The following is a 25,272-nucleotide window of genomic DNA, read 5'->3' on the forward strand; positions in this document are numbered from 1 at the left end:
ACAACCTTTTTTCCCCCCACAAAACATGCAATATTTTCACCCCCTCACCAAGAGCACACAGAATCACAACATTTAGCCATGATTTTATTTGGTTTTTCTGCTGCCTAAGCTAAACCTAGCTTAACAAACCCAAGTCCAAATACACTGCTCAGCAATCAGTGATTGTTTTTTAAACCTGAATGCATTCTGCTGACTGCTATCTAAACATAATTTATTTATTTTACCTTGGTAGAGCTTGATTTTCTCTTGGCAGCACCCTCTGACTGAAGGCCTGTGCATGCCCGCTGACCGTTACTGCCCCATTGCTTTTCTGTCACTCCTGGGGAAAAAATGGAAAGTAACATTATTTTCAGTGTCCTGGAGGAGATGAGTTAGAAAATGTGGTTTTACATGGAGTGCAAGCAGGAGGGAAAGGGCTACTGTAAATGATCTGATTGCCCCGGGATCTGGTTATCGGAGGATCCTATTTCTCCCTCTTCCCAGGAGAGGCACTTGAAACACCCCTGGCATCCTGTTGCAAAGACATGTTTGTGGATAGTCTCACAATGTGTTCAGGGCTGATCCAAAGCTTTTATGTCTCTGCTTTTGATTTCTGTGGCTTCAGGCATGAGTGTGGAGGAATCGGGGAAGATGGGAAAAGTGGATTTCAAAAAATGTCACTTTTGTGTAGTCTGCAGAACTAGGAGAACAAATGAGCACATTAATGGGCTGGATGCTGCGAGTTTGATTTTATTTCAACTAAAAACACCTTCACATTTAAAGAACTACAATCATTTTAAATCATATTCACAAATTCTATTACATCATAACTTTTCTAGTTCAGTGGTAACTATTACATCAGTCTCTGATTTTGTCATCTGTTGTTTTCTGCGAGCACTAGCCTGTCTGCGGCTTTTTTACACAGAGCTAATTTCCAGTCTGGGCTATTGCAGTGATGCATTACATCTGCTGTCAACTGTTTTGCCAGAAATTACGTTACTTTCTATTTTGTAATAAGCATCCAAAATTAAGTTTCAAAAATTCTCTATTTCAACTGAAATCTCTTGACATTACTGGCTGTTGCTTTATAGCAACAAGTCACACCACTGGTAAGACCTTTTGTATTTTTTTTTCTTTCACTTAGGCAGCCTGCCACAGAAGTTGATAACTTTTTACTAAACAGAATTGCAGTTTACATGTGACATTACATTAACAAAGGAATATAAATCAGCTCCACTTTAAGAAGTGTTCATTAAAGCACATCCACCATAGCAGGCTTCATGGGTGCAGCTAAGGAGTAGAAGGGAAAGAGAGGGAAGGTGTTAGGTCTATCCCCCATCGAGAGATCTGGAACAGCGCTGGAACAGGCTGCCCAGGGAGGCTGTGGAGTCTCCTTCTCTGGAGATATTCAAAACCTGCCTGGACACGACCCTGTGTAACGTGTTCTGGGTGACCCTGCTTTGGCAGGGGGTTGGACTAGATGATCTCCAGAGGTCCCTTCCAACCTCAACCAGACTGTGATTCTGTGATTTCCTTGAGTCCCACCACGGAACAGCAATCACAAAACACTAACAGGATGTTTGATGAACCTTCTGCTTTAATAAAGTATACTAAGATATACTTTAATACTTTAACTTGCACAGCTCCAAGATGTGCCGCTGTGTATATTCATAGCTGGCACGAAAAAAAAAAGAGGTTTGCTTTTGTCATTGAGCAAAAGGAGGTCCTGAGCAACAGAGAAAACAGCTGGACTCATTAGCTACACTATGGGAAAAAAAGACAATCCAGAAAATAGCCGGAGCAGAGGGCCCTTTACACATTTTTTGGCAAAGAAATAATGCACAGTTGCAATCAGTGAAAATGCAATGAACCTGATCTAGCACTAGATCGTGGTAACTGCTTGCACAAAACACGAGCAAGGTGCCCTTGGAGCCTGCTCCTCACCCTGTTGTGGTACACAATGAGAGGGAGGTGCCATGCTTCCAGGGAAGGACAAAATCCACCTGCGTCCACAAGCAGTGGGGGACAGGGGTAACTGCTGGGCGAGCCTCATGGAAAGGTTTTTTTCAGTGTATCAGTACTCATGAGTTACACGCGAATACCTTCACGATGAAGAGCTGCTACACGTGCTGTCTTATTTACTTTTTAAAACAACTAAATGAGGAATAACTTGCAGAGGAGGATAAAGAAGAAATTCTTGGATTGAATTAAGGCAAGACCCCAAAAAATCCAAAGGTTTGATAAAAAAAGTATGTAATTAAAGTGACAACTTCAACTAAGTTATCAATATTTTCCTCAAACACTTTACAGTAAGAAAACCACAGTTGTCTCAGATCGAGCTGGAAAGCTACAACAGGAGAACATCAACTTGTGAATGTCAACCAGTGCACAAGGAAATCCAGAAGGCTGGCTGGAGATAAATCAGATCCAGACAGGCATGTTTTGCCAGATGGTCTTTCATGAATTTCATTCAAATGTATTTTCAGCACAAGAGAAAGACTGAGTACTACAGGTCAAACAAGAACAAGTTGTCAAAGTCCACACAGTACATTACATATAACGCGTAAATTATTCTTATCAAAGCAACCTCCTGTGATTAGCAATAATCCTTAGGTAAGACCTTCCCATTTCCCACAGATCCCCTGGAATAGATTGGTTAATTCTGGCTTGTCTAACTTTTAAAAGTAGCTGTTTCTGGAGCAGGAGAGAGAGGAAGAAGTGAGGTGGGAAAAAAAAGAGGAAGAAATATTTCTTTGCTTTGCTAAATCATCCAGAATGGAGTTTTGCATTGCATTTTGTACCATACCCTGTGCAATGATATTCTCATATTACTATGGGAATCCTGTTGTTGGAAAACACTCAGACTTTTGGCAAGTCATTTAATCTAGTTGCTGCGATAGATTAAATGGCATTGGTGGCAAAAGCTTTGGTATTTTTCATAATATTATTAAATCTATTCTTGGAAGCTTCACATTTGTTGATTTATATCAACAGAACAAGCAAAAAAAAAAAAAAACCCAGACATTTAAAAGAGTTTGAATCTGTGTTTGAAATGAAGACACTTCAGGGAGCACAAGGGTTTAGCTGAGATGTGTCACACACAGAGGTTTCATACAAGTTCTCATTGCACTGTAACTCTTGTTACACAGCGAAATGCAAAGTTCAGTTTTTCCCTGGTGTGAAAGCATGAAAGAAATGGCATTTCAAGTACTTTCCGTCTCTGTGGGGAGTATGAGAAACTTATTTCTGAGTTGAAATCCCGAGGATTTGTTTAAGCTCCCCAGACCTTCCCTTCCCACTGCGACCCACCTCTCCAGCTTACAAACGGGAGATGCGATGAGGAATAGAGCAGCGATTGCTGGCACGTGAACTTTGTCCTAGTACATCTTCACTCTTTTTATTTTTTCCCCTCACAAATACTGTTTGTTGAACCAAATGATACGCTCCTTGGCAAGGCATCTGGACATCCGGCTACAGACCAGGGTTTTCCTAATTACGGAGTGCAGCTGGAACCGATTCTCCCAGTCTCGAGTGCCTGGATGTCTGCCTCGGGCCAACTGGCAGCCGGCTCAGATAATGATTCAGAAAAGACGTACTTGTAAATCAGCTTGCTAAAACACAGATAGATTGCAAAGGTGAAGGTGCTGGTGAAAAATAGCGTACTGCGAATATTTGGCATGCACAGGACAGGCCGGTTTGCAGCCAGCTGAGGTTCCCTAGAAAACTCGAGACACACATGAAAGCAGTCCATGGATAATGTTGTTTTGCCAGTGTTTCAGGTCTTTGCTAGACACATATAGACTGTCATGCTGGGGGGGGGGTTGTTTGATGACACCCAGTGACACTGGGCAGAACTGGAATGACTTTAGACCCCTGTCCCTGGCCTCATCTCTAGTTTTTGTCATAAAAGTTACATATTTCATTCATTAACTATTCATATGCTGACAAATTTCAAGTGTGTGTCAGCACTTCTGATCTCCACTCTGCTCCAAGCCCTGCTTACTCCACACTGACCAGGTCTGCCATCCCCTCTGAGCCACCAGCATCACCTCAAAGTGATCTCCTCTGGAGGCTCCAGGAACCTCCAGCGCTTCTGCTTCCCTCAAAACACCATAAAACAGCGTCATAGAAAAAATACACCAGCGTGAAAAGGGGAAAACTTCTCCACTTTACCAAAAAATTATCTTTCTTGTTGATCCTTAGCCCACCATCTAAGAGACCTGCAAGGGGAGTCAGGCTCCCTCCCAGGCTCCTGGCAGCCAGGATCCCTACAGCCCCCCAGGTCAGCACTGTTGGCTACTCAAAAATGCTCAGATTCCCTACTTGGGACCTGGGAGCTGTAGGACATCGATGGCTTGGCTGCAGGGTCAGGCACCAGAGCAATCACTCAGCTAATACAATGTCTTTGGCATCACTTAAAACTGTTTTTTGAAGCCTTGTTCTCCTTCTATGCATTATTCCTAGTGTAAGTTATAAGCAAATAAACCATAGCATGAAAATCAACTTGGAGAAATTATTTTATACATTATTCTGTTTAAAACATCAGATTTGTTTAAATTTTCTTGTGACTTATTTAATTCAAATACCTGAGGAAGCCTTGAGGAAAAGTGTGTCATCATTAAAGATTCACCACGCTCCCTCTCAGTAAGGGCTGGCAGAGATCATAATTCAGTTCTTCAGATCAGAAGCGAGTCATCCAGAAAAACCATCCGGACATTACAGACACATCTAAGATGAAAGCCAAGTCAGAACACACACCAGAACCAAATCCACGTCTTCTGGTCTTCTTCATGTGTCATAAAGAAAGAATATCATAAAATTGCAGAGAGTATTGTCATCTAAAATAGAACTGAACAATGAAGCTAAAGTTCACATGCCTGGTACTAAAAGTAGAGACAGATGAATGCTGAAAAATCCACCTATAATACCAAAGCCCCTGCTGATATTAAATTGATTTATAGGGAATGTACTGGTGAACACTGTGTGTACTTGTTATTGGAGACAGTGCTGCATCTCCAGAAAGCCTTGACTGGCACAGGCACAGTCACAGTCATGCCATCCTTCAAGGATGTTACCCTGAGCCTTCAGAAGTGATGTTAAGTTCAAGGAAGAGGTGAGGTGTTGTGTTGACGATAGTCTGAAGGCAGCATCCCAATGAAGATGGGTCACAGGCGGGGCAGGAAGGCAGCCCCATAGCCACACGTGGATTTTACTCTCTCACGGTCTCATAAAAACACACCTGATGTTCACCTCTGCAGGATCTGACTTTCAGCTACCTTCATGTAAGAAGAGACGGCAGTTTTCACTAAGATACTTAAGGAGCACACGATGTCATCCTGACAGCTCAAACACAGCTAGAAACCTCGCTGCACTTACCCATGAAGAGAGGATGGCAGAGGGAGAGTACATCAGCCCTATCACAGCATCTTTGCTGAACTTCTTACAAGAAGTAGTATGCACCTACTTACAGTGGGGGTCAAACAGCAATATCAGTTTAAAGGGGGAGAAAGTGGCTGCCAACTCTTTTCTTGAAATATTTCTTGCAATGAAAAAAGCCAAACCAATACAAACAAGTACCTTGCCACAAAAGAAAGTACTTGAACGCAGTTGCACAAAGATAACAGTATATTAAGGCAGCTTTGTTGGGAAGGTTTTAAAATCAGAGTAAGCAAAACAGCCTGAAATCGTTTCAGTCTGAACAGGATTCATTATGTAAACAAAATAGAAAAATATTTTTTTTAAGATGTCAGGATGGATTTTCTTCTATTACAAGTAGCATCATGAGGTTTGTTAACTGAATTATCTCTCCCTGCTTGCACACCTTGAAGCTGTAGCTGGCTGCCTGCAGAGATGATTACAGGATCCGCCACGGAATGGACAAATGAGTTCTGGTCTGCTATCAAAAAGGCAGAAGTCGTAAATCTCTCATTATCCGTGCCATTAGAAGCAAGGTGCTCATCAGGGGGCTAGAAAGAGCACAGGAATTATATCATGAAACTGATGCATAAGAGAGAAAATATTGTGTTGTCATTATGCATTGCTATTATTCTTTATCTTCACTTAATAAAATTAAGTGGGGAATCACCCCCAGCATATCCATCACGCACACAGAGACAAAACTAAGCAAATTTTTCACTTTCTCCTTTTTCCCTCCTCCAAGTTTTATTTATTTGTTCTTCCTTTTTTTTTTTTCTCAATTTAATTTTCAGTGGTATGGGGAGGAACACATCCCTAGGTTCCTCTAGGCAGTGTAAGCTAACAAATCTCAGTCCCTAGAAGCAGCAAGTAACTCACCAACCCTGCCAAAGCCCAGCTGTGTGGACATAACTCAGGCCAAGAACTCAAATGGGAGTACACAGGAAGATTTAACTGACATAGGTTTGATTTCTTCAGTCTGAATAACATATTCTGTCACTGGAGCTCCTTCTTGGAGCTCTTCTGAGATCTTTATAAAATGTGGTAGGAGGGGAATGGGGACCTCAAAACAGGGTATTAGAGGAAGGATATCTGTAAGGCATGCAGAATTCGAGTGCATCATGAGGAATAATAGTGTTTAATAGCCAAATCCTTCTGTTTCATAATTTTTCTTCCGTAGTTTCATTGTAGAAATAGAAGAGATGCCATAAATGTCACTGGTTCCTATTCCTGTGTCAGTGAGAGGAAGAACTGGAGACAAGGAGCAAGTCATCAAGCTCCCCAACACTGATAAGCCAAGCAACGGAGGTCTTGAAGCTCCATGGGTCCCCCCACTTTGATGACTGGGGGGACTGGTTTCCACCCATCTCTTTGCACTGCTAAAAGCAATACAATATTGTCCATATATTTCACCAGGATTCTGGGAGATGGTTACCTTTGTGTAATTTGGACACATTTTCCTAAGAGGATTTTGCAAAGCAGTGAGAGATTGTGCATGAGCAGCAAAACCCCCAAACTCTCCTTGGAGTAGAGGACTCCCTTCTAGGTAATCCTGGCAAATGTGATTCCTGCATGAGATGCTCTATCCACACACCAAGGTAAGGGGAAGCACAAGGGAGATGACACCTTCGGTTCCTTGTCAAAGTCCCTGTTTGGTGGCCATCTTATTCTTTTGGAAAGCTGCTGATAGCAAAAGTTATATGGGATTTTTGAAACAAGTCTTGTGGGGCCTCAGCAGCTCTGGAAGCAGCATCTGCAGAGTAATCACTTGGAGGGGTTTTGTCCTGGAGGTGAAGTTTGGAGACCATTCAGGAAAAGGCAGATCAATGGCAACCAAATGGAGATGAAGGGCTGACAGTCAGTGAAAGTCTGTCACTGGCATAGCACAGGAGGCAGGAGAGGAGAAAAACCAAGAGCAAGGCAATCACTGGAGGCTTGCTGTTTCATGTAAGAAATATGTAACAGTGACTTTTGGGTTAGACAAACTTGAATAAAGCATTTATATATGAACAGTAGACGTGCCAGAATTTTCTACAGAAAAGAAGGGAGACAGGAGATAGAAACAACGAAAGGAGGTGAGTTCAAGCAACATCAACATTTAAATTTTTCAGGTTCCACTTATCTCTAATTTCAAGGCATTCTGAATACTCTTCTTGGTTCAGATCCTTGCACTAAGATTCATTAGTACCTATTGTAACATTATTTGGCTTATTGACCACTGAGCACCTAATGTACTCTCAAAATAAGGATGTAACTAACAGAAACATTTTGTACAGAAAGAGCTATTGGAAGGGATCCTCTACCACTCTGAGAGTCCCCTTCACAGCATGTTAGTAATACATTCACATTTTAGTGACCGCTTCCGTTTCTGAAAATACAAGAATGTTTGAGATGATAGCCAGAAAATTCTTAAGTGACTGTAAACATGACAAATACTATGCACAAGCAAACAAAGCAAAAGCAGTTCTGCAGCCAAAAAGCATATTTATGAAGAGTTATTTTAGTGCTGTTACGTGTATTTATGTAAAGGTCATGACACGCACAGAATTTGATGGTACAAATGGATTTTGTAAACAACAATTCCACCAGTGTTACTCAGAACTGGTAGCAATTACAAAACGTGCACATTTGCCTAAAGCTGCTTATGCATAATAGGAGCCAGATGTAATTGTTCGGCCTCAGCAATTCAATATTTCTTACATTTATCTGCTTTTGTAAGAGCATAACTTTAAGACAAGAAACTGTAGAGAGGACACGAGAACACCTGTGCACTGTCCATTATACATGTATTTTATGACTCAATATGTATCCTGCTGCAGAGATTTTTCACCATGCTTTTGCTTAACAATTGTATTTGCTTTATGGACTTTTTTTTTTTTCCTTTTAATACAATGGTGGCTCCAGAAAGTGATGTGTGCTGTGAGTACAAATGCTTTTGTCAAGACATCAAAGCAGTGATTCCAACACACATCTATATTAGACCAATTTTGTTTCCAAAACAAAGAAACAGGATGTTCACATGAGCCCAATTTGACACTGAACGATTTGTACAACGGAACTAAACTCAGTGGAGCACCAGTCATGCCAGGTTTAATATAGACTTTTCATGTTAGTTTTGTATAACAGAAGCATACGGTTTTGTGTAATACTTGGGATATTATTTCTTTCTGGAAAGTCTTTCACACTAACTGCTGTGATTACAGACATCAGAAACTGCTTGATAATAGGGGATGCAGTAGGCTAGAACCAAGAGAAAAAAAAGAATTAGCGTTCACAGGATAAAAACATGATAGCTAAGATTTAAGTAAGTATGAAGCCTAAAAAGTTAAGTTTCTAAGTCACTAGTCTGACCACAAAGTAAATAGTTTTATTTTGCATAATTTAAGAATCACAGAATCAATCAGGTTGGAAGAGCCCTCTGGGATCATCGAGTCCAACCATTGCCCTGACACCATCATGGCAACTAGACCATGGCACTAAGTGCCATGTCCAGGCTTTTCTTAAACCCCTCCAGAGATGGGGACTCCACCACCACCCTGGGCAGCCCCTTCCAACGGCTAAGGACCCTTGCTGAGAAGAAATGCTTCCTAATGTGCAACCTGAACCTCCCCTGGCCAAGCTTGAGGCTGTGTCCTCTTGGCCTATCGCTAGTTGCCTGGGAGAAGAGGCCGGACTCCTACTTCACTACAACCTCCCTTCAGGTAGTTGTAGACTGCAATAAGGTCACCTCTGAGCCTCCTCTTCTCCAGGCTAATACTGTGCAGCTCCCACTAATTTCAGTTGCCACTGACTTGCCTCGACTCTAAATCTAATGACTCTTTGTGCAGCTGAACTTAGTAATTATTCTACCGTGTAAAAATTTTCTGTTGGTGAAACAATACCTACGTTTGCCTTTTGCAGGGAAACTGAAAAACAAATCTCTATTCATAGAGTTCTTTTACCATGCGGCTGTGATTTGTTTGATCTTGGAATTAGTTCTTTTGAATTCCATTGCAACAGGTTTAGAAACACAGATCATGCTAGAGATTAAAACAAAAATGTAGCAATATGAATGTAAAACAGGGCACGGCGGATTTTAGTTTTATCGCCAGATTCAACAAAAGATAACTGGTAATTGCTTTTTGTTTGTTTGTTTGTTTTTTAATCACTCAGGCTTTCAACTCAGAAACGGAGGGTGCAGAAAAGCTTGGAATTGACGATTAACGTTAAAGCCCTCAGAACCTTAATTTTTGGCATCTTTTAAATACTGGTTGGCAAGGAATGAAATTTAGAGTTCTCAAGCTCTCGTTTGGCTGCAGATGTCACCTGAATGAGAGGGAGCAGGGCTGGGAGCTGTCAGCACCCACCCAGCCCCACCGGCCAAGCAGCCCGGCCAGACCAAGCGGCCGTGGCCACTTTTCCAAGAAGCGAGACCCTGCTGCCTAGCAACAACCCAAAACTCGTGATTGTTTGTATATTCCATTTCTTGTGCAAAACTAAAAGCTCAGATCCCAAATTATTGCATTCAGCAACATGAGAGCTGCAGCAGATGGATAAAAAAAATGCATTTTCCTTTACTTGCTGCAAGACTTCCTTGCTCTACAGTGTTGCATTTGTAAGATATACACACAGTCCCCAACACATTTTGATGCCAGACCAGCCTGGAAAATATTTCAACATGTGAATAATTATTTTCACAATAGTTGTCCCCTAGGAGCTACTTCTATGAATAATGTAATTCACATACCTATACATTTTAACAATGAGGTCACTAAGACTGATTTAAGGCCAAACACAAAGGGTCATGTTCACTCTGGCATAAGTATGCTGGATAGCATGACAAAACTATGCTTGAAGGAAAGTTGTCCCTGTGCTTCAGAAGTCCTGATTTTTCGTAATTATTATCTACTACAGGTGAAACAACTAAAGAAAAAACAACAACAACCCCTCCCACAACCCTTTTGCACTGTGCTCTCTACTTGGATCAAATATTTTGCCTGATTTCCAGAAGGAATTTGATTTCTGCCCTATCCTTCTGTCTGTCCAACCTGCGGCTTTTGAACTTGCGGGCCATTTCAACCAACATGACAGAAGAATTGACAGCTGATCTCCAACAAGCTTGCTGCAAAAATCAATAGCTTTGTAGAAATGAGAGGCTGCCACAGAGAGAAGTTCACCTGGTCTGCCCTGTTTGATCCATGGACATGCTTACCAGCCAGGCAGGACATCGATAGTGTCACATCACTCATGGCAGATGCTGCTCCTTGTCCTGGGAGCCGAGGAGGCACGGGGGACAGATAGAAGAGGGGATGAGCAAGAAGATGCAAAGAGGAGGGAGGAGCATCAGGGCAAGATTTGGGTCTTGGGGTACTAACTCATGGGTTTTGTCAGCTCTGCTGCTCGTGAAATGACCTCTTTCTTGTTAGCCTGTATTTTCAATTCATCTTTTTGTTTTCATTCTCTAAAAAAATATGGAAATCTCATGCAAAGATTGTGGAAATTGAGAGGCTTAAAAAAAGTTAAGTGCTAGAAGCCAATCTCATGATGCCATAACTGCCTGACTCCAGTATTGCTGTACCTTAGACGTAATCATGTACAACATCTGTTCTGTTTAAAGTCACACAGCAAATCATTACCAGTGCAGTCACCTTCTTAAATGTGCCTACTCTGATAGACACAGCATTGGATATCCAGATTTTACTACAGAGAATACCTGGAATAATGCAGTGTGAAGTTATAACTGAACAGCTTAGGCTGCCATAACGAAATGCTGAAGTAACTATCTATCAAAGGCAAAATTAAGTTGTTATGCATGATTACCACCATCCCTTTGTTTGTCCTACAGTTGTTCTGTTCAGCGACAACCTCTGGATCCAGAGCCAACACGTAAACCATTAAATAATTTAGCTGTACTCTTCATTCAGTGCAGCTCCCCCAGCCAAATTCTGGTCCCTCTCAATTTCAGTCTTTCCACTGGGTGCTCTGGGATGAGAATTGATCCCAAAGGTCTCTTCAGATCCACCAGTTAGAGGAGACGGACTGCAGAATGTGCTTTCAAAAACCTCTTTGGTCATTATCGATATTCTCTCTAACATTAACTACCATTAAATCCTCCAGCTAGAAGCTGCAGAATGACCTACAGAACATTACCGAGCATTTTCAAGCTTTACAAGGAGCACGCTAAGAGCTCACAACCCCGTACTGGAGACACCGATGCTCAGGTGGAACGTGACCAGGTGATGATCTATCTGAAGCCAAGTGTGATGAACTTTGCATTGGGAGTAGGGGAGAGTCATCCTTGTGCAGAGAGCCAGTGCCAGCCTGGATGCTTTGGCAAAGGAGATGTTCACTTGGAATTTTCTCTTAGGAAAGTTTCAGCTGAAAGTTTAGTTTAGACATAAAGCTCTGCAGCCTATCTACGTTGCTACGGCCCTTGTGCAAACTATATTTTGGGGTCTCTGCTCTCCATTTTGGGCTGGCTCCCAGCTTGAACTCTCTCATGATGCAAGACAACTCCCCCCCCTCACCTTCTCTAACCAAAGCAAAAGCACCAAAGAAAAATTCCTTGGAAACAGTCGTCGTTTTATGGAATAGGTTGTAATTATTAACCTGACCTCCTTGCGATGGACTTGCACATACACTGTGCCAGTGGATTGCTCACTGCCAGTCGCATTAACTGACTTAGTTAATACATGTATCTGCAAAACACAATAAATGGTTCTACCCGGCTCTGAATCGTTGTGAAGATACAGCTCCCACCCTTCTTCACCCCACACCCACACTCCTGGGGTCGCCTCAGGTAATAACGCGTTACCACGGGTACGCTCTTGTCTGTCGCTCTGCTGCTGGGCCCACACTTTCCCGTTTTAGGATGGTGTCCTGGCTAAATTCCCAGCCACAAAACCACTGCAGGGAGCTGTGAGAGGCCAGTGAAGTACTTCGTTTCCAACAACTATGCTTCTAGAAATAACAATTTCACTTCTCTGAGTAGCAAGTACCCTCCCTCCCCCTTTCTCATAGCACAGCTACATCTTTTAATCCTAATTTTCGTGGGCCAATAGGCTCAGGGAGATGTCTTTATTTTATTACTTGACGTTATTTCACTCAACTTCCAATATTTTTTTAGGATGGAATGAGGTTTTGGCTGTTCTTCTGCTGTTTGCTTTTTTGGTTTCTAATGGACATATTTATGTCCACTCAAAAAAGTTACCTTGGTGACTTTTATGTCCAAAGGGGAAATGAAGGAGAGCTTGGCCTTTGCTGGGGCATGTATAAATTCGTGCTGAGAGCTCTCCGACAGCTGCCCCACCACGAGGAGGCAAACACAGTCACAAGCCAGTAACATTTTATTTTAAATCATAGACATCTATTCTCCTGTTGGAGCTTAGAGAGCCTGTATTTTATTTCCCATGATACACACATGCAATTTGGTTAGTAAGACTGATAAACAGATGTGTATACACAAGTATTGATTCTATAGACTACTGCATTATTCAAGAGAGTTGAGAGTAAAAGGCCAATTTTTACAACAGAATTATTGATTGTAAATTAAAATCCTACCAACTGAAGCCAACTTTAGAGGATTAGCACAAGATTCATGTGCTGCTTTAATCACTCAAAAGGCTAAGCTCAAATAACGGTAAGAAAGAAAAAGGAAATTCAGGGCTACTCTTTTATATATTGCTTCATATAACCTGTTAATCACAATCCTGTAGCACATACCAATGTTACACACAGACACACACTGCAGGGATACCTGCAACTGCAGGCACAACAGCATGTGTAATCTTATGCTCATTTGGGTTAAAGGTTTGGGCCCCCTTAAACAGATCAAAACACAGATTTTCAGGATATCGCCTTTTTAAAAAGAAAAAATTAAAATACACTCATAAGTAAGTATACTATTTGGATTCTTGGTGGGATAGAAGTCATCTATGGTGTAAACAAGGAAACAAAAATTTCAGCAAGTCATTCATAGTATTTTAAATAAAAGGGCAGAAATGCTTCTCTTACACTACACTGAAAGTATTATTTTGGAAGATCAGTCTAGTCTGTGTCATATTGATTTAGTACCATCTTATTACTCTAAAAGTGTTACTGCATTAGTTAAGAGTAATATTGGGATTAACACCTTGGCCAGAATGTTAATGCTGATAGGCATATAAATCTCCATTTATATACCTCATTCAACATTTAAGGAAAGTTTATTAATCCACAATTAGGTGGTGGGTTGTTGCCTTTTTTTTTTTTAATTTAAATAAAGTACTGAAACTGAGCACACAATGTTTCTGTACCTTGTGTATAAGTTAGTGTTTCTGGCTGTGGTAGCCATAGTGATAGCACTAGGATTTTCCCAGGATTTTCAAGGATGAGGGTTTGGGGGTTTTGCTGCTGTTTTGGGGTTTTTTTTGGTGTGTTTTTTCCCCCAGACAGCACTGCCAGCTTAGTTCCCTGTTGCTTTTAAAATGTAATAGCTAAATCAATAAGGTGCTATTGACTTCCCTGAAAGTAGTCAAGGGAAAGTTCCACCATCTCCAAAATTTATCCTTCCAAACCCCCTGCTTTTCTACCAAAACTTCCAGTTAGTGGTTACTTATTGCCAGATCCGGATTAAGATCTGGAATATACTAAACCCAAATTATTATAACTTCACACTCAGATTCCTGGAATAAACTCCTCTTTTGGGGAGCCAACCCCAAGGTTAACTCCCTCGGGCTGGGTCAAAACTAACAGAGAAAGAAGCCAGGAAGAAAGTCTGTATGGTACGAAGCAGTGCTGTAAAAAAATACAGTATTTCCTTGAATGAGGGGTTTCCAATACCTTTGCCTACAGCATCTTATGATAACAGCCGCTGCTTTGTATGAAGAAATAAACAGCTTTATGTTACTGACCTCTATCACGTATAGCCATGAAATCAGAGTGCAATCGCAGTTATTTGCTGCTTTTTAGATATTCCTTTCTCTTCCCTGGTGCTTAAGAGGGCTGACTGAAGGCAGCTTGTACTAGATTAGGCTTCCAACACCTTCATGCATTATAGACTTCCAAATACAATTTTTCCCTCTCAGAAGGTGAAAGTGTTGAGTCATTTCTTTTAAAGATCTGATGGAGTTTATTGCTCATAAAAAGAAAAAGCAGGTGGTTCAAGGCAGGGCGAAGTGAAACACGGCCAGCCGGCTGCAGCCCCGGACAGTTCCCAGGAGTTGGGCTCCCAGCTCCCCTGCTTTGCTCTGCTCACCCTTTCCTGGCTTAAATCAGCCCGGCACTAGCAGCTTATCCGAGATCATAACGTGGATTAACAAGGGCTCATCGCATGGAACCGTGTGCCAGAAATAATTATGGTTTAAAGTGCAAGAGCCTGGCAGGAACGGATTGTCATTTGTGAAGCCAGTCCTTTTAATGGAGAAATAACCCACATATTACAGTGGAGGATAATTTGGCAGTTACAGTTTCAGTGGCTCAGAGACATAAAATACAGTCTCATCAATGTGTAAGATTAGAAGTAATTAGCCCCTATATGGTAAAGTCATCAGTTAGAAACTAGACTCCATCTGGGGACTTTTTGTAATGATGCCCCAGGGACAAGTAAGAAGGGATCTTTGACTTACATGATTTGGAAGGGACTGAGACCTAATTAAATCTGCAAAGATGCAGTAACTGCAGTAAAAGGGATTTTTAAATATGAAACATATTCCCTTTCTCTAAACAAAGTAGGTATATTACACTCTGGAACAGTAAGAGAATTAATCAAAATACAGTGAGCAAACAGCTGCTGTGCGGCTGCCAAATAGAAGATGATACAGGATTAAACAGAATTGAAGAATATATAATAAGAATTGAAGAATATTTAATAGTTCTTTTTTTAAGGATAAAGTTTTATTTAATTGTGGTGAAAGCCAAGCACACAATCCCCATCATAAATCCAAGACAGCATTGGGTTTTTTTTAAATCTGTTTCTCCAAATGCGTAAGTTATAATAAACACTGATTGCCTTAAATAAATAAAAGCTAATTCTCCTGCAGAAACAATATACAATTTACTTTTTCACTCATTACAAAAAAAAACCCCAGACTTGCAGCTTTTCGAAGAGGGATACGCAGAGCTATTATATTTTTGCTACTGAGTTCCATAAAGAACTTACCATCTTCCATTTTCTCAAAAAGTCTTGGCACTTTGTACTGAAGAAATGAAAAATTTTAAGTTAGCTTCTTAGCAATGATTGCCTCATTTACATGATCTATCTTCTCCCAAGGAAAAAAAAAATCACTATATGATATTAACATTTTTCTACCATAACTCAATACTCTGCATTTTGTCAATGCAGAGCTGGATCATTAAAGCCTGGACGCTAGATGGAAAAGTATTTTAAGACCATAAACTAAGAGTGGAGCAACAGAGATGTATTGATCTCAAAGAGAAAACAGTACCGACACGACACATGTAAGTTTACACACTTCATCCCGCTGCTTAAAAAAGACTAATTAAAATGGCATCAAACTTTGTAGGCAGGTCAATGCTGAAAGAAGTTACCATCGAGCCATGCTGATCTGGGAAAATAAACCAGCCGTCATAAATATTTTGAAATGGATTAGTGTTTTCCTTTATTTACAGTGCACATATATGAAATGGTTTCTCCTCTGCACAGTAGGTTCTACACTATTTGGTCTGATCCACATGTCATTTCTGTGGAGATCCATCTGTGCACAATGCAGTTCCACCAGGAGCTGTATTGAAGTTCAGTGGACTCTTTCTTTACAAGAAAAGAAAATGTAACCACTTGTCCTGTTTTCAGTAGAAGAGCATGATGAGCTTGATGGCTAGTCAATCACCATGAGAAAAATCAACATCAATCTAAATGCTCAAGTATTTCAGGCCTCCGAGTGACCTTTCAAGAGGATTTCAGTTCAAAAACACAATATAAGGAAAAGCTATGGATTTTGGAATTCGTCTTATATCCAAAGCCTTTGCTAAATGTCTCTTAGAGGTTGCCAGAAATGTAAAATAAACAGCAGTGGGGATCAAAGCTAGAAAAAAATTAATTAAAGAAAAGGTGGGCTGGTGTCCAGACGGTGATCTGGGTCAAGCAACATATGTACCTATTTGTCTTTGATGACATGTGTTGGAAATACCACTCAGCTTTCAGCAGGAGAGTGATCTCTCCTCAGATACTCAGACAAACTGGGAAAGGTGGACATGGACATTGGAAAAAATAGTAAAACCCTCACAGAAAAAAAAATAGTCCCATCCCAATAGGGCAGTCCCTGTGCAGGAAAATGCAGCAGAGAGAAGGAAAGAGGAGAGCTTTACTGGGAAAACCCTGGGGACTAAGGAGGAGGCCTGCAAAGAAAGCCTGGCTCCATCTACCCCAGAATAGAACAGCACAGTTAATGCTTTTAAAGCTGAGAGAGTTTTCTTGGATGTTTTTTTTCTTGGGTTTTTTCTTTTCCTCCCAACTAAAAGTTGAAGAAAAGTTGATTATAAAAGCATCTGTATCTTTGGACAGAGTGGAGAGGGAGAGTCTTAGGTAAAAAAAAAATAAATATTGCAACAAACAGTCAAGACAAGTAAGACTGCATTTATACATGGAGCATAAAAACAGCAACCGAAGCAACATTAACTGCAGGAGTTCAAATAAGCATACATAGTGTAGAAATGCTGAGTAATCCATAATGCCTGCTTATTTTTAAAAAAAGGGATATTGATATCACAGGTATCTCAGAAATATGATGGGATTAAGATAAATCAGTGGACACTATGAAAAGAACCCCAGCATAAATTATATAGAAATGACAGAAGACCAGGCTGACAAAGGAGCAGAGCCAAGAACTGAGGAAAATATACAGTAAATTATGTAAATAAACACAATACACATAGGAGTACCTCAAAATCTCCTTAAACTCAATTTCCATGCTAAAACAGCAAAAGTATACTAAGAACCGATATTTTCCCAGAATGGCCCAGAAAAGGGGACCATTACTGCAAAACACTGACACTAAATAAGTTGGGACTTGTCAGCAAAAGTCAAAAAAAGCAGCAATATGGTAGAGAGCTACAAAAATCACAAACAGCTTTCATAAGATGCGTAGGAAGAGGTGTGGGGAGACGTGAAGCTACTGAGTAGACACACGCACGTGAGAAGATAATTACGTATTTTGCTGAAAAAAGTAAATTGTGAACCTAAATGACCAGAATCAAGAAAATTATATAACTGGCTCTTTGCTCTGACCTGTTGTTGCTATTATGTTCCCATCACAGGGCATCTATAAAAGACACTGTGGGCATCCTTTAGAAATATTTAGGAAAATAAGACCTTAAGAAATAATGCAAAGGTGGTTTTGGGGTGTTTTTTTTGTTGTTGGTTTGGGGTGGGATTTTGTTTGTTGGGGGTTTTTTGTTGTTTTTTTTGTTTGTTGTTTTTTTTTACAGCTCAGATTTCTTTTGCTGATATTCAAAGTCATAATGATATTAAACCCCTGTACACAGCTAAATGGTATACTGCAAGTACTCAGGAACGTGAGCAACTGCAGTGTCTTACTGTGAGATGACACATCTGGGAGATTAACCTACCTTTCACATAAAGACCGTCTGCAAGAATATTCTGCCCTTTCCGAGGAGTAAATTGTTCAAATAACTCCACTATGCAATTATTTTAGTCTCTATAAATTGCAAAAACCACAACAAAAGGAGTTCATAGCTGCTATTCTCTTTGATGTATATTTACAGAGAAATTCAATAAATTAACAAAACAGAAGGTTCTACTTCAAACTTGTTTGTGCCAAAACAACATGCACTGGGCTGAAGAAGAAATCTCTGTTCAAAAATAAAAGCTAAGCTGTTTATTGAAAACCAAAGCAGCACAGTCAAGGCTTTTGCCCATCCCATGTAATGGGAGGATACTCTAGAGAACAAGGTCATAAGTTTCAGAGTCTGTATTGCTGTTAGGAAGCAATGACAGATTTATTGTAAGGATTTGTCAGCAACAGCAGTGAGGTCACTGTGCCCCAATACACAGAAAATGTTCATCTACCTGTAACCCTATTACAGTTGCAGGCTAAACATTCCCTTACCCAACCCTCTGGCTTGAGAAAACATGTATTTACCTTATAAAGCTGTAATTCTGCATCAACATTCAGCTAATTGGAGGTTTACTGTCATTAATTTAGATAATATACATTCATCTTACAAAAACAGCTTCTAGGAGCTTCTTTAATTTAACCTTTCTTTTAGCCGCCTTTTTTTACTGTCACACAACTAGCAATTCAGTGCTCACAAATGACCTCCCGTGCCACAGTCATGCCATAACAATCAGTGGTAGAAAAATTCATAAAACAGATTAAATTCTACAGCATTCACTTTGATGAATTAGGAGAATTTGTTCCCTTTAGCTGCTCTGAGTTAATCTTTGATTTTTAGCTGAGTGCACTGCATTGGAAAGAGTAAACTAGGGACACATTGTGGTTTTGTTACATGGCTGTAGTGGAAATAGAGCCACAGCATCCATAACAGTCAGCTTTACTGCAGAGTTTTGCTGTTTATCTCTGTTACCTCTCTACTTAAAGCAATATAGGAGGAGGAACTTCCCATGACAAAGTGTTTCTGTATAAAATTTGAGATTATTACATTATACTATAATGATTATACTTTCCTACCTGCTGTCACACCAGGCCAGAATGAGGCAGAGCTGGGGATCATTTTTCCACAAAGCTTTAAAGGTGGCAAATGATCCCCGAATAAAAAATTAACTCCATCACTGCAAATCACATAACATGTTTTTTTTCAACGTAAAATTATTATTCACCATTTAAATTAAGGATTGCAAGGGAAATTCATTCTGACCTTTTTGCATTTCCTTCATACTCACAATTTGGCTAATGAACCAAGAAACCAATTAGTGAAACATCTCAATTTATAGCAGGTTGAGGTAATCTTTAACCAGGGCACAGTTAAAACTCCTGCACTGTGAAAAGAAGATTTTTCATCTTCAGAAACAGCACTGTGGAGTTAATGAGCCCTCTTAATACAAAGCATTGGTGATGGCACTATTTGCCCAAAGACAGAGACTTCACCCCTCCCCAGCAGCACCTACCAGGAAGCGGCAGAATCTGGGTGAAATCTCTGTGCAAATACAGCATTTTTCTGTCTCTTGATATTTGTGGATCTCTGTGTGTTTTGGCACATGGATGTGCAGTCCATGGTGGCACATGGCAGAGGCTGGGTGTCCAGCTTCAGCACTGAGCCAGGGGTGTCCTCTGAGGTGCCCTGGCCCCATGAACCAATGGAGAAAGTCTCACACTTTAGAGACAAGAAAATCAAGAGGTTTGAGGATTCAAAGAGGGGAGGCGGAGGGGACAGTGCTCAAACCAGGTGATGGGAGGGCATATCTCAACTCCCACCTTCTTCCCAGATGCTGGGATCCACAGCTCAAACCCACTGCTTCATGTCAGGTGTCTCAGCCAGTTATAAGTAAATGGCTCATTAAAGGGCTAAAGAAACAGGAGATGGACTCTAGACCTGAGATTCAGAAGGGTATTTTCCCAGTTCCCAGAACAAACCCATCAGCCAGGCTGGAGGGTAGGCCAGGTAAAACAATAGAGGGTTCATGGGATAAAAGAAAGCACATTAAGGAACAGGGGAGGCAATCCACTGCTAAAAGGAATTCTTTGCTCCAGGGACTGCTCATGCATTTTGCACTACAAAAAGTGCTCCAGTACATTAAGAAATAAGAACCAAGAACTGCAGCTCAGACATTCCCTCCTGCTGCTGTAAAACCAACATAGGTGGCACTAAGCTCTGTAAGACAGAATATACCCTTGTTTGCTAAACCACATTTCTTCCATGGGGTTTCCATCCTACTACCACCTGTTTCTTAACATTGTGTTATCACCCTTGGTTAAACTGATTAAAGGTGCGTGTTCTGTACCGGAGAGGCATGTGTGCACAAGAGCAAGACATGCATCAATTGCTTCTTCCTCTATTGAACCATATAAAGTCCTTACACACCTATTTAAGACCCCAAAATATTTCCCATCTCCCAACCTTCCTACCACTTCTCACATACCTCAGGCCTCCATACCACCCTTGACATCCAGAAGTCAAATCCAATCCCACCAATTCACACATCAGCCTGAATGCTTTGCAGCTAATTGGGTAAGTGTCTCAGAGTGGGAGCTCACCTGAGCTGTAAGAGGGGTAGAGTCGTAGGGGTATGGCAAGGACCCCTGCAGGATATGGATTTTTTTTTTTTTTTGAGGTACTGCCTGTATGGAGGTATTTATCTCATGCAGCTCAGTTAAGTATATCTACGAAGGCATTTGGGAGCAACTCATCCAATGACCTTGTAGCACTATGGCGTGCACTTCACAGTTTGGGAATCCCAGGTTTAGAGGAATTTCATTTCAACAGGAGAGCTCTTCCAGGGATGATCCTCTGCTGATACCCTTTCTGTGCAACCCCAGTTGGAAAGGGAGAGAGGAGACAGAAGGAAAGCACTTACACTGGAAGTGAAGCCTGCCTGACACATGCACATTTAATGAGTCCCAGAATTGGACACAATTCACAAGTTGTACATAGACAGACTCAGATCGCCTCAAACATGAAGTGCAAGAAATAATTTGAACTACTCAAACATTATTTGAGCTGCAATCAACTAATCACTTAGGAAAAAAGACCAAGAGTCACAAACAGCTTAATCTAAACATCTTTTCAGCATGTGAGAATAGGCAAAAAGAAAAACAAGTATTAGGCTACATAAGGAACAGAATGCATTATGGAAAATACAGCAGCACTAAACATAATCTAGTGGTGTGCTAAAGTACTGTGTCTACTACTGATTGTTGTCTGTAAAATTTTAAGGGGACATAAGTTGTTTAGGTGTATCTTATTTTTAGCCTTTATGTACCAGGTGCTCTAACAGCAAGAATTTCAGAATGGGCAACAAATATGAGAAGCTTTGTTTTTTAAATTCAGTGCATCAATAACCACATCTTTGCTGAAAAAATACTTAATTCTAATACAACCAAGAGTTCCTCTGAGGCTTGGGCTCAATTCGATGCTCGGTGGTAGAAGTCAGCCACTTCCTTTTTCCTTAGAATAGTAAAGAAAAAGGAGAATGAACTTGACTTTATTTACAGCAATGGTAATATTATGAGAAGCATGAGACTTAGTAATTGAGTCAGGAGTAGAAGTGGAAGTCTCCTGTGACAGCATGTAGTTGTCAGAGCTCCAGTTAAATTCAGCAGACATGGATTCAAGTAATATTTTGAATGCCTGGATAGTACCTGTATCAAACCTTGCCTCTAGACCTCTAGAGATTTGCTTCTCACTGCATTTCAGTCCTTCCATTTTAATACAGCAAATATTAACCAGAAAACTGTATGGGTAATTCTCCACTCCATGCTAAAATATTTCATATATAAGTGCATCAAAAATTCCATCCCCTGGCAACTGTGAGATTCCTGCTTGAAACGGTGATGGGAAAGATGGGGCTGCAGGAATGTTAGAGTCAAGGATGCAAAATTGTTGGCACTTATGTCTGACCACTGGCTGCACGTGTTTTTGCTGAATGCATTCAGATGCCCAATACTGTAGAAACTGGCCTGAAGTATTACTGAATTCTGAGAGCCCTGATTAAAATAAACTGTGTTCAAGATACATGTACTGCAGAGAGACTCTCCAGTCCAGGGAGAGCTCTGCACGAGCGGAAAGTGCCAGACACCAGAACAACAACGAATTGAAGAAATGAATTGTCTCAGGAAATATTATTGCTGGCTTCTGAAAACAAGCTAAAATGCAGTTGCTACCTGAGGAGCACAAAGGGGAAGAGAAACAACATTAAAAGTAATAAAGCAGAATTTGGATGTGAGTAAGAGGCAGAGCAGCTAACTGAAGACCCAGACAGTAAATGAGCACAGATGATTAAGAGCAAGTCATTGCACAGGAACCTGCTGTGAGCGCCTATCAGCTGGCAGGGCTGGAGAGGCAGTCCCAGCACAGGAGAAAACGCCCCTTGCTCACTCTTAGCTGCTTCTACAGACCCGGAACATGACTTCATTTGCCAGGCTGTAAAATGCAGACAGCAGCATAAGTTTCCCTGCAGCTCGCTGAGCTGTTCCTCAGGTTTCTTTCCCCCCGGCTCTTTCTGACCTTTTTGCTCCCCAAGCTGGATGAGCTCCTGGAAGGAGCCACTGCAACAGCTCTTTAGCTCTGCACAAGCCTATCAGTCCCCCAGGAGCTGTGGTCCTGCCCCACTGCAGCCCCCATACCCTATGCCAGCCTCACGGGGTGAAAGCAGCAGAGGCTGTGCAAGAGGGAGCCCCTCTCACAGCCCCGAGCAAGAAAAAAAACCCTGGTTTTATGGAAGAGAGCTCCGAGACCTACTTACAAGCCCTTTTATCTTTCCACCTGCAAGAGAAAAGGGACCTGCCGTGGTGTTTGGCTCGTGCTCTCACATCCTCCTCCCACGTACAATAACTGAGTCCACCCACATTTCCCACAGGAGGGAAGTACATGAAAGCGATTGCTAATAGCTCGGCTGCTGGTGGAAGGCTCCGTGCGCTGCCGAGAGAGGGACTGGCTGTGGGCAGCAGAGATATTGCCATCAACCACACAAAGATGAGTCGAGAGACCAATGCAGATCGCTGGCCAACAAACTTGGGTCTCCTGCCTCCACGGAGGATGCGAAAAGAAGATCAAACCTTATTTAATGATCTCGTGTTGCCACTGTGAATGTGGGTATCGAGGAGATGATATAAGCGTGGTTGTATTAGGGATGGTTCCCAGGGCCACAGCTGAATTTTGCACTTAATGCAGGGCCTCAGCACCCTGGTGAGGAACAGGAGGTCTTTTTCCCAAACATAAAAGTACTTATCCTTTGAGCACAGAAGCGTCTTTCTGCTATCTTACTCATAACCTTTAGATTCAGTTGCTCTTCTAAAATGTTTGTAGGTGATATCATGACAGCTTCCTTTTAAAGAGATTTATTTTACAGCTTAATTGCTGGTTTGTTTTCTGAAATCTCAGCTACAAGGCTCCACAGCTTTTCGGGGGTCTTGGGGATTAATGTACTAAATTTCTGTTTCTCAGACTGTATTCACTGCTTTTTTTAGTCATCCTGCTACAAGGCATGTCAAAGGTGATTTTCGCTCCTTCTCACCATATCCTTGTCAAGAAATGCATTTTAGTTATGTAATTAAATATAGTTATATTGTACATCAAATATCAGTAATAATATAAGGCAGTAACATTATATCTACCATGAGAACAAGTCACATTATACATTTATCTATATCACTGTGATAACAATTCGAAGCAGCTGTGCTTTTAAATCTTTGCTTGGCAGAGTGACTAGCAAGCACCAGGGTCTGGCAAGTGGGTTTTGGGAAGGAGGATGCTGTTATGATGAAGACAAGGATCCTCCTCCATGCACCTCCCCAAAGGTGATGCAAAGCCTGGACTGCCTATGAAGGAGCCCCTAGAGCCACAGCCCAGCCAGCTGCTCTGCTCTGAGGTCCAGCTTTTTTGTCCTCAGCTTTCTGCTCCTCCTCTGACTCTCCACAGTATTATCAACTCTCCTTTTCTTCATTCTTTATCAACTGGTATAATATAAAGAAAAACTCCTCTGCTTACACATGTCTTGTACGTGTATGTTTTGGGTAGGGCATGCTTAGGTGTACATAAGAAACTGCCATTTTTTTCTCCATTTTGCAGTTTCCTTTATATCACAGAATCAATCAGGTTGGAAGAGACCTCTGGGATCATCGAGTCCAACCATTGCCCTGACACCACCATGGCAACTAGACCAGGGCACTAAGTGCCATGTCCAGGCTTTTCTTAAACACCTCCAGAGATGGTGACTCCACCACCTCCCTGGGCAGCCCCTTCCAATGGCTAATGACCCTTGCTCAGAAGAAATGCTTCCTAATGTCCAACCTGAACCTCCCCTGGCGAAGCTTGAGGCTGTGTCCTCTTGTCCTATTGCTAGTTGCCTGGGAGAAGAGGCCGACTCCCACTCCGCTACAACCTCCCTTCAGGTAGTTGTAGACTGCAATAATGTCACCTCTGAGCCTCCTCTTCTCCAGGCTAAACACCCCCAGCTCCCTCAGCTGTTGCTCGTAGGTCAGACCCTCCAGACCCTTCACCAGCTTGGTTGCCCTCCTCTGGACTTGCTCCAACACCTCAACATCTTTCTTGAAGTGCGGGGCCCAGAACTGGACACAGTATTCAAGGTGCGGCCTCACCAGTGCCGAATATCACAGAATCACAGAATATGAACAATTAAACTTCTGTGCTGATTGAATACTAGTGTTTCCCAGCATTTCAAGTTCTAGTCTAACCTGAAACAGCTTATATTTTTATATATGCTCTTTTTTTTCTTCCCAACGGACTACAGTGTCTTTCACAAGCTGCAATCATAGAATGATTAAAATTAAGCCCTTTCTGTAGCAGTCAGTAAAAGGCATATTGATAACTTGCCTTCACTACCCATTTCAGTGGAGCAAAAGAGGGAAATCTTACCTAAGCACAACAGCTAAACGTCAACTGAGAGAGGAACCTGTGGGATTCTCAGAATGCAGTAAATGTAGCCAGTGTTTCTTCTAAAGAGCAGAGAAGTAAATAAAGATTTTTTTTTTGTGAAAGAAGTCTACATTGTTCCAAAAAGTGCACTCTCTTGGAGCATGCTACATCTAATACCTTGTTCGTCAAGTCATGATCTCCACCAGACCCACTCATCTTCTACCACCAATGTCCTTAAGTCACCAAAAATGGTCATGAAAAGAAGTAAAAAATATTAAGTATCTATAAGCAGAGATGAGCTCTTATAAATTGTCAGTACCCGTGGTCAGGTTCGCTCGGGCACTGGAGGATGCAAGCACAAGGCTCACATTCATCTCCATTAATATTTTT

General features: G+C 41.4%; 1 protein-coding gene across 1 annotated transcript in view; it reads right to left on the reverse strand.

Annotated features, from left to right (window-relative positions):
- The window catches only part of C4H10orf90 (chromosome 4 C10orf90 homolog), a 69,266-nt gene that overhangs the window by 34,882 nt on the left and 9,112 nt on the right, over positions 1-25,272 (reverse strand). The window contains exon 2 of the mRNA XM_068399900.1: positions 225-319. Coding sequence (XP_068256001.1) covers positions 225-319 — 95 coding nt within the window. The remainder of the gene's footprint in view (positions 1-224; positions 320-25,272) is intronic.

Source organism: Nyctibius grandis, chromosome 4 (assembly GCF_013368605.1).
Source record: "Nyctibius grandis isolate bNycGra1 chromosome 4, bNycGra1.pri, whole genome shotgun sequence".
Classification (NCBI taxonomy): domain Eukaryota; kingdom Metazoa; phylum Chordata; class Aves; order Nyctibiiformes; family Nyctibiidae; genus Nyctibius; species Nyctibius grandis.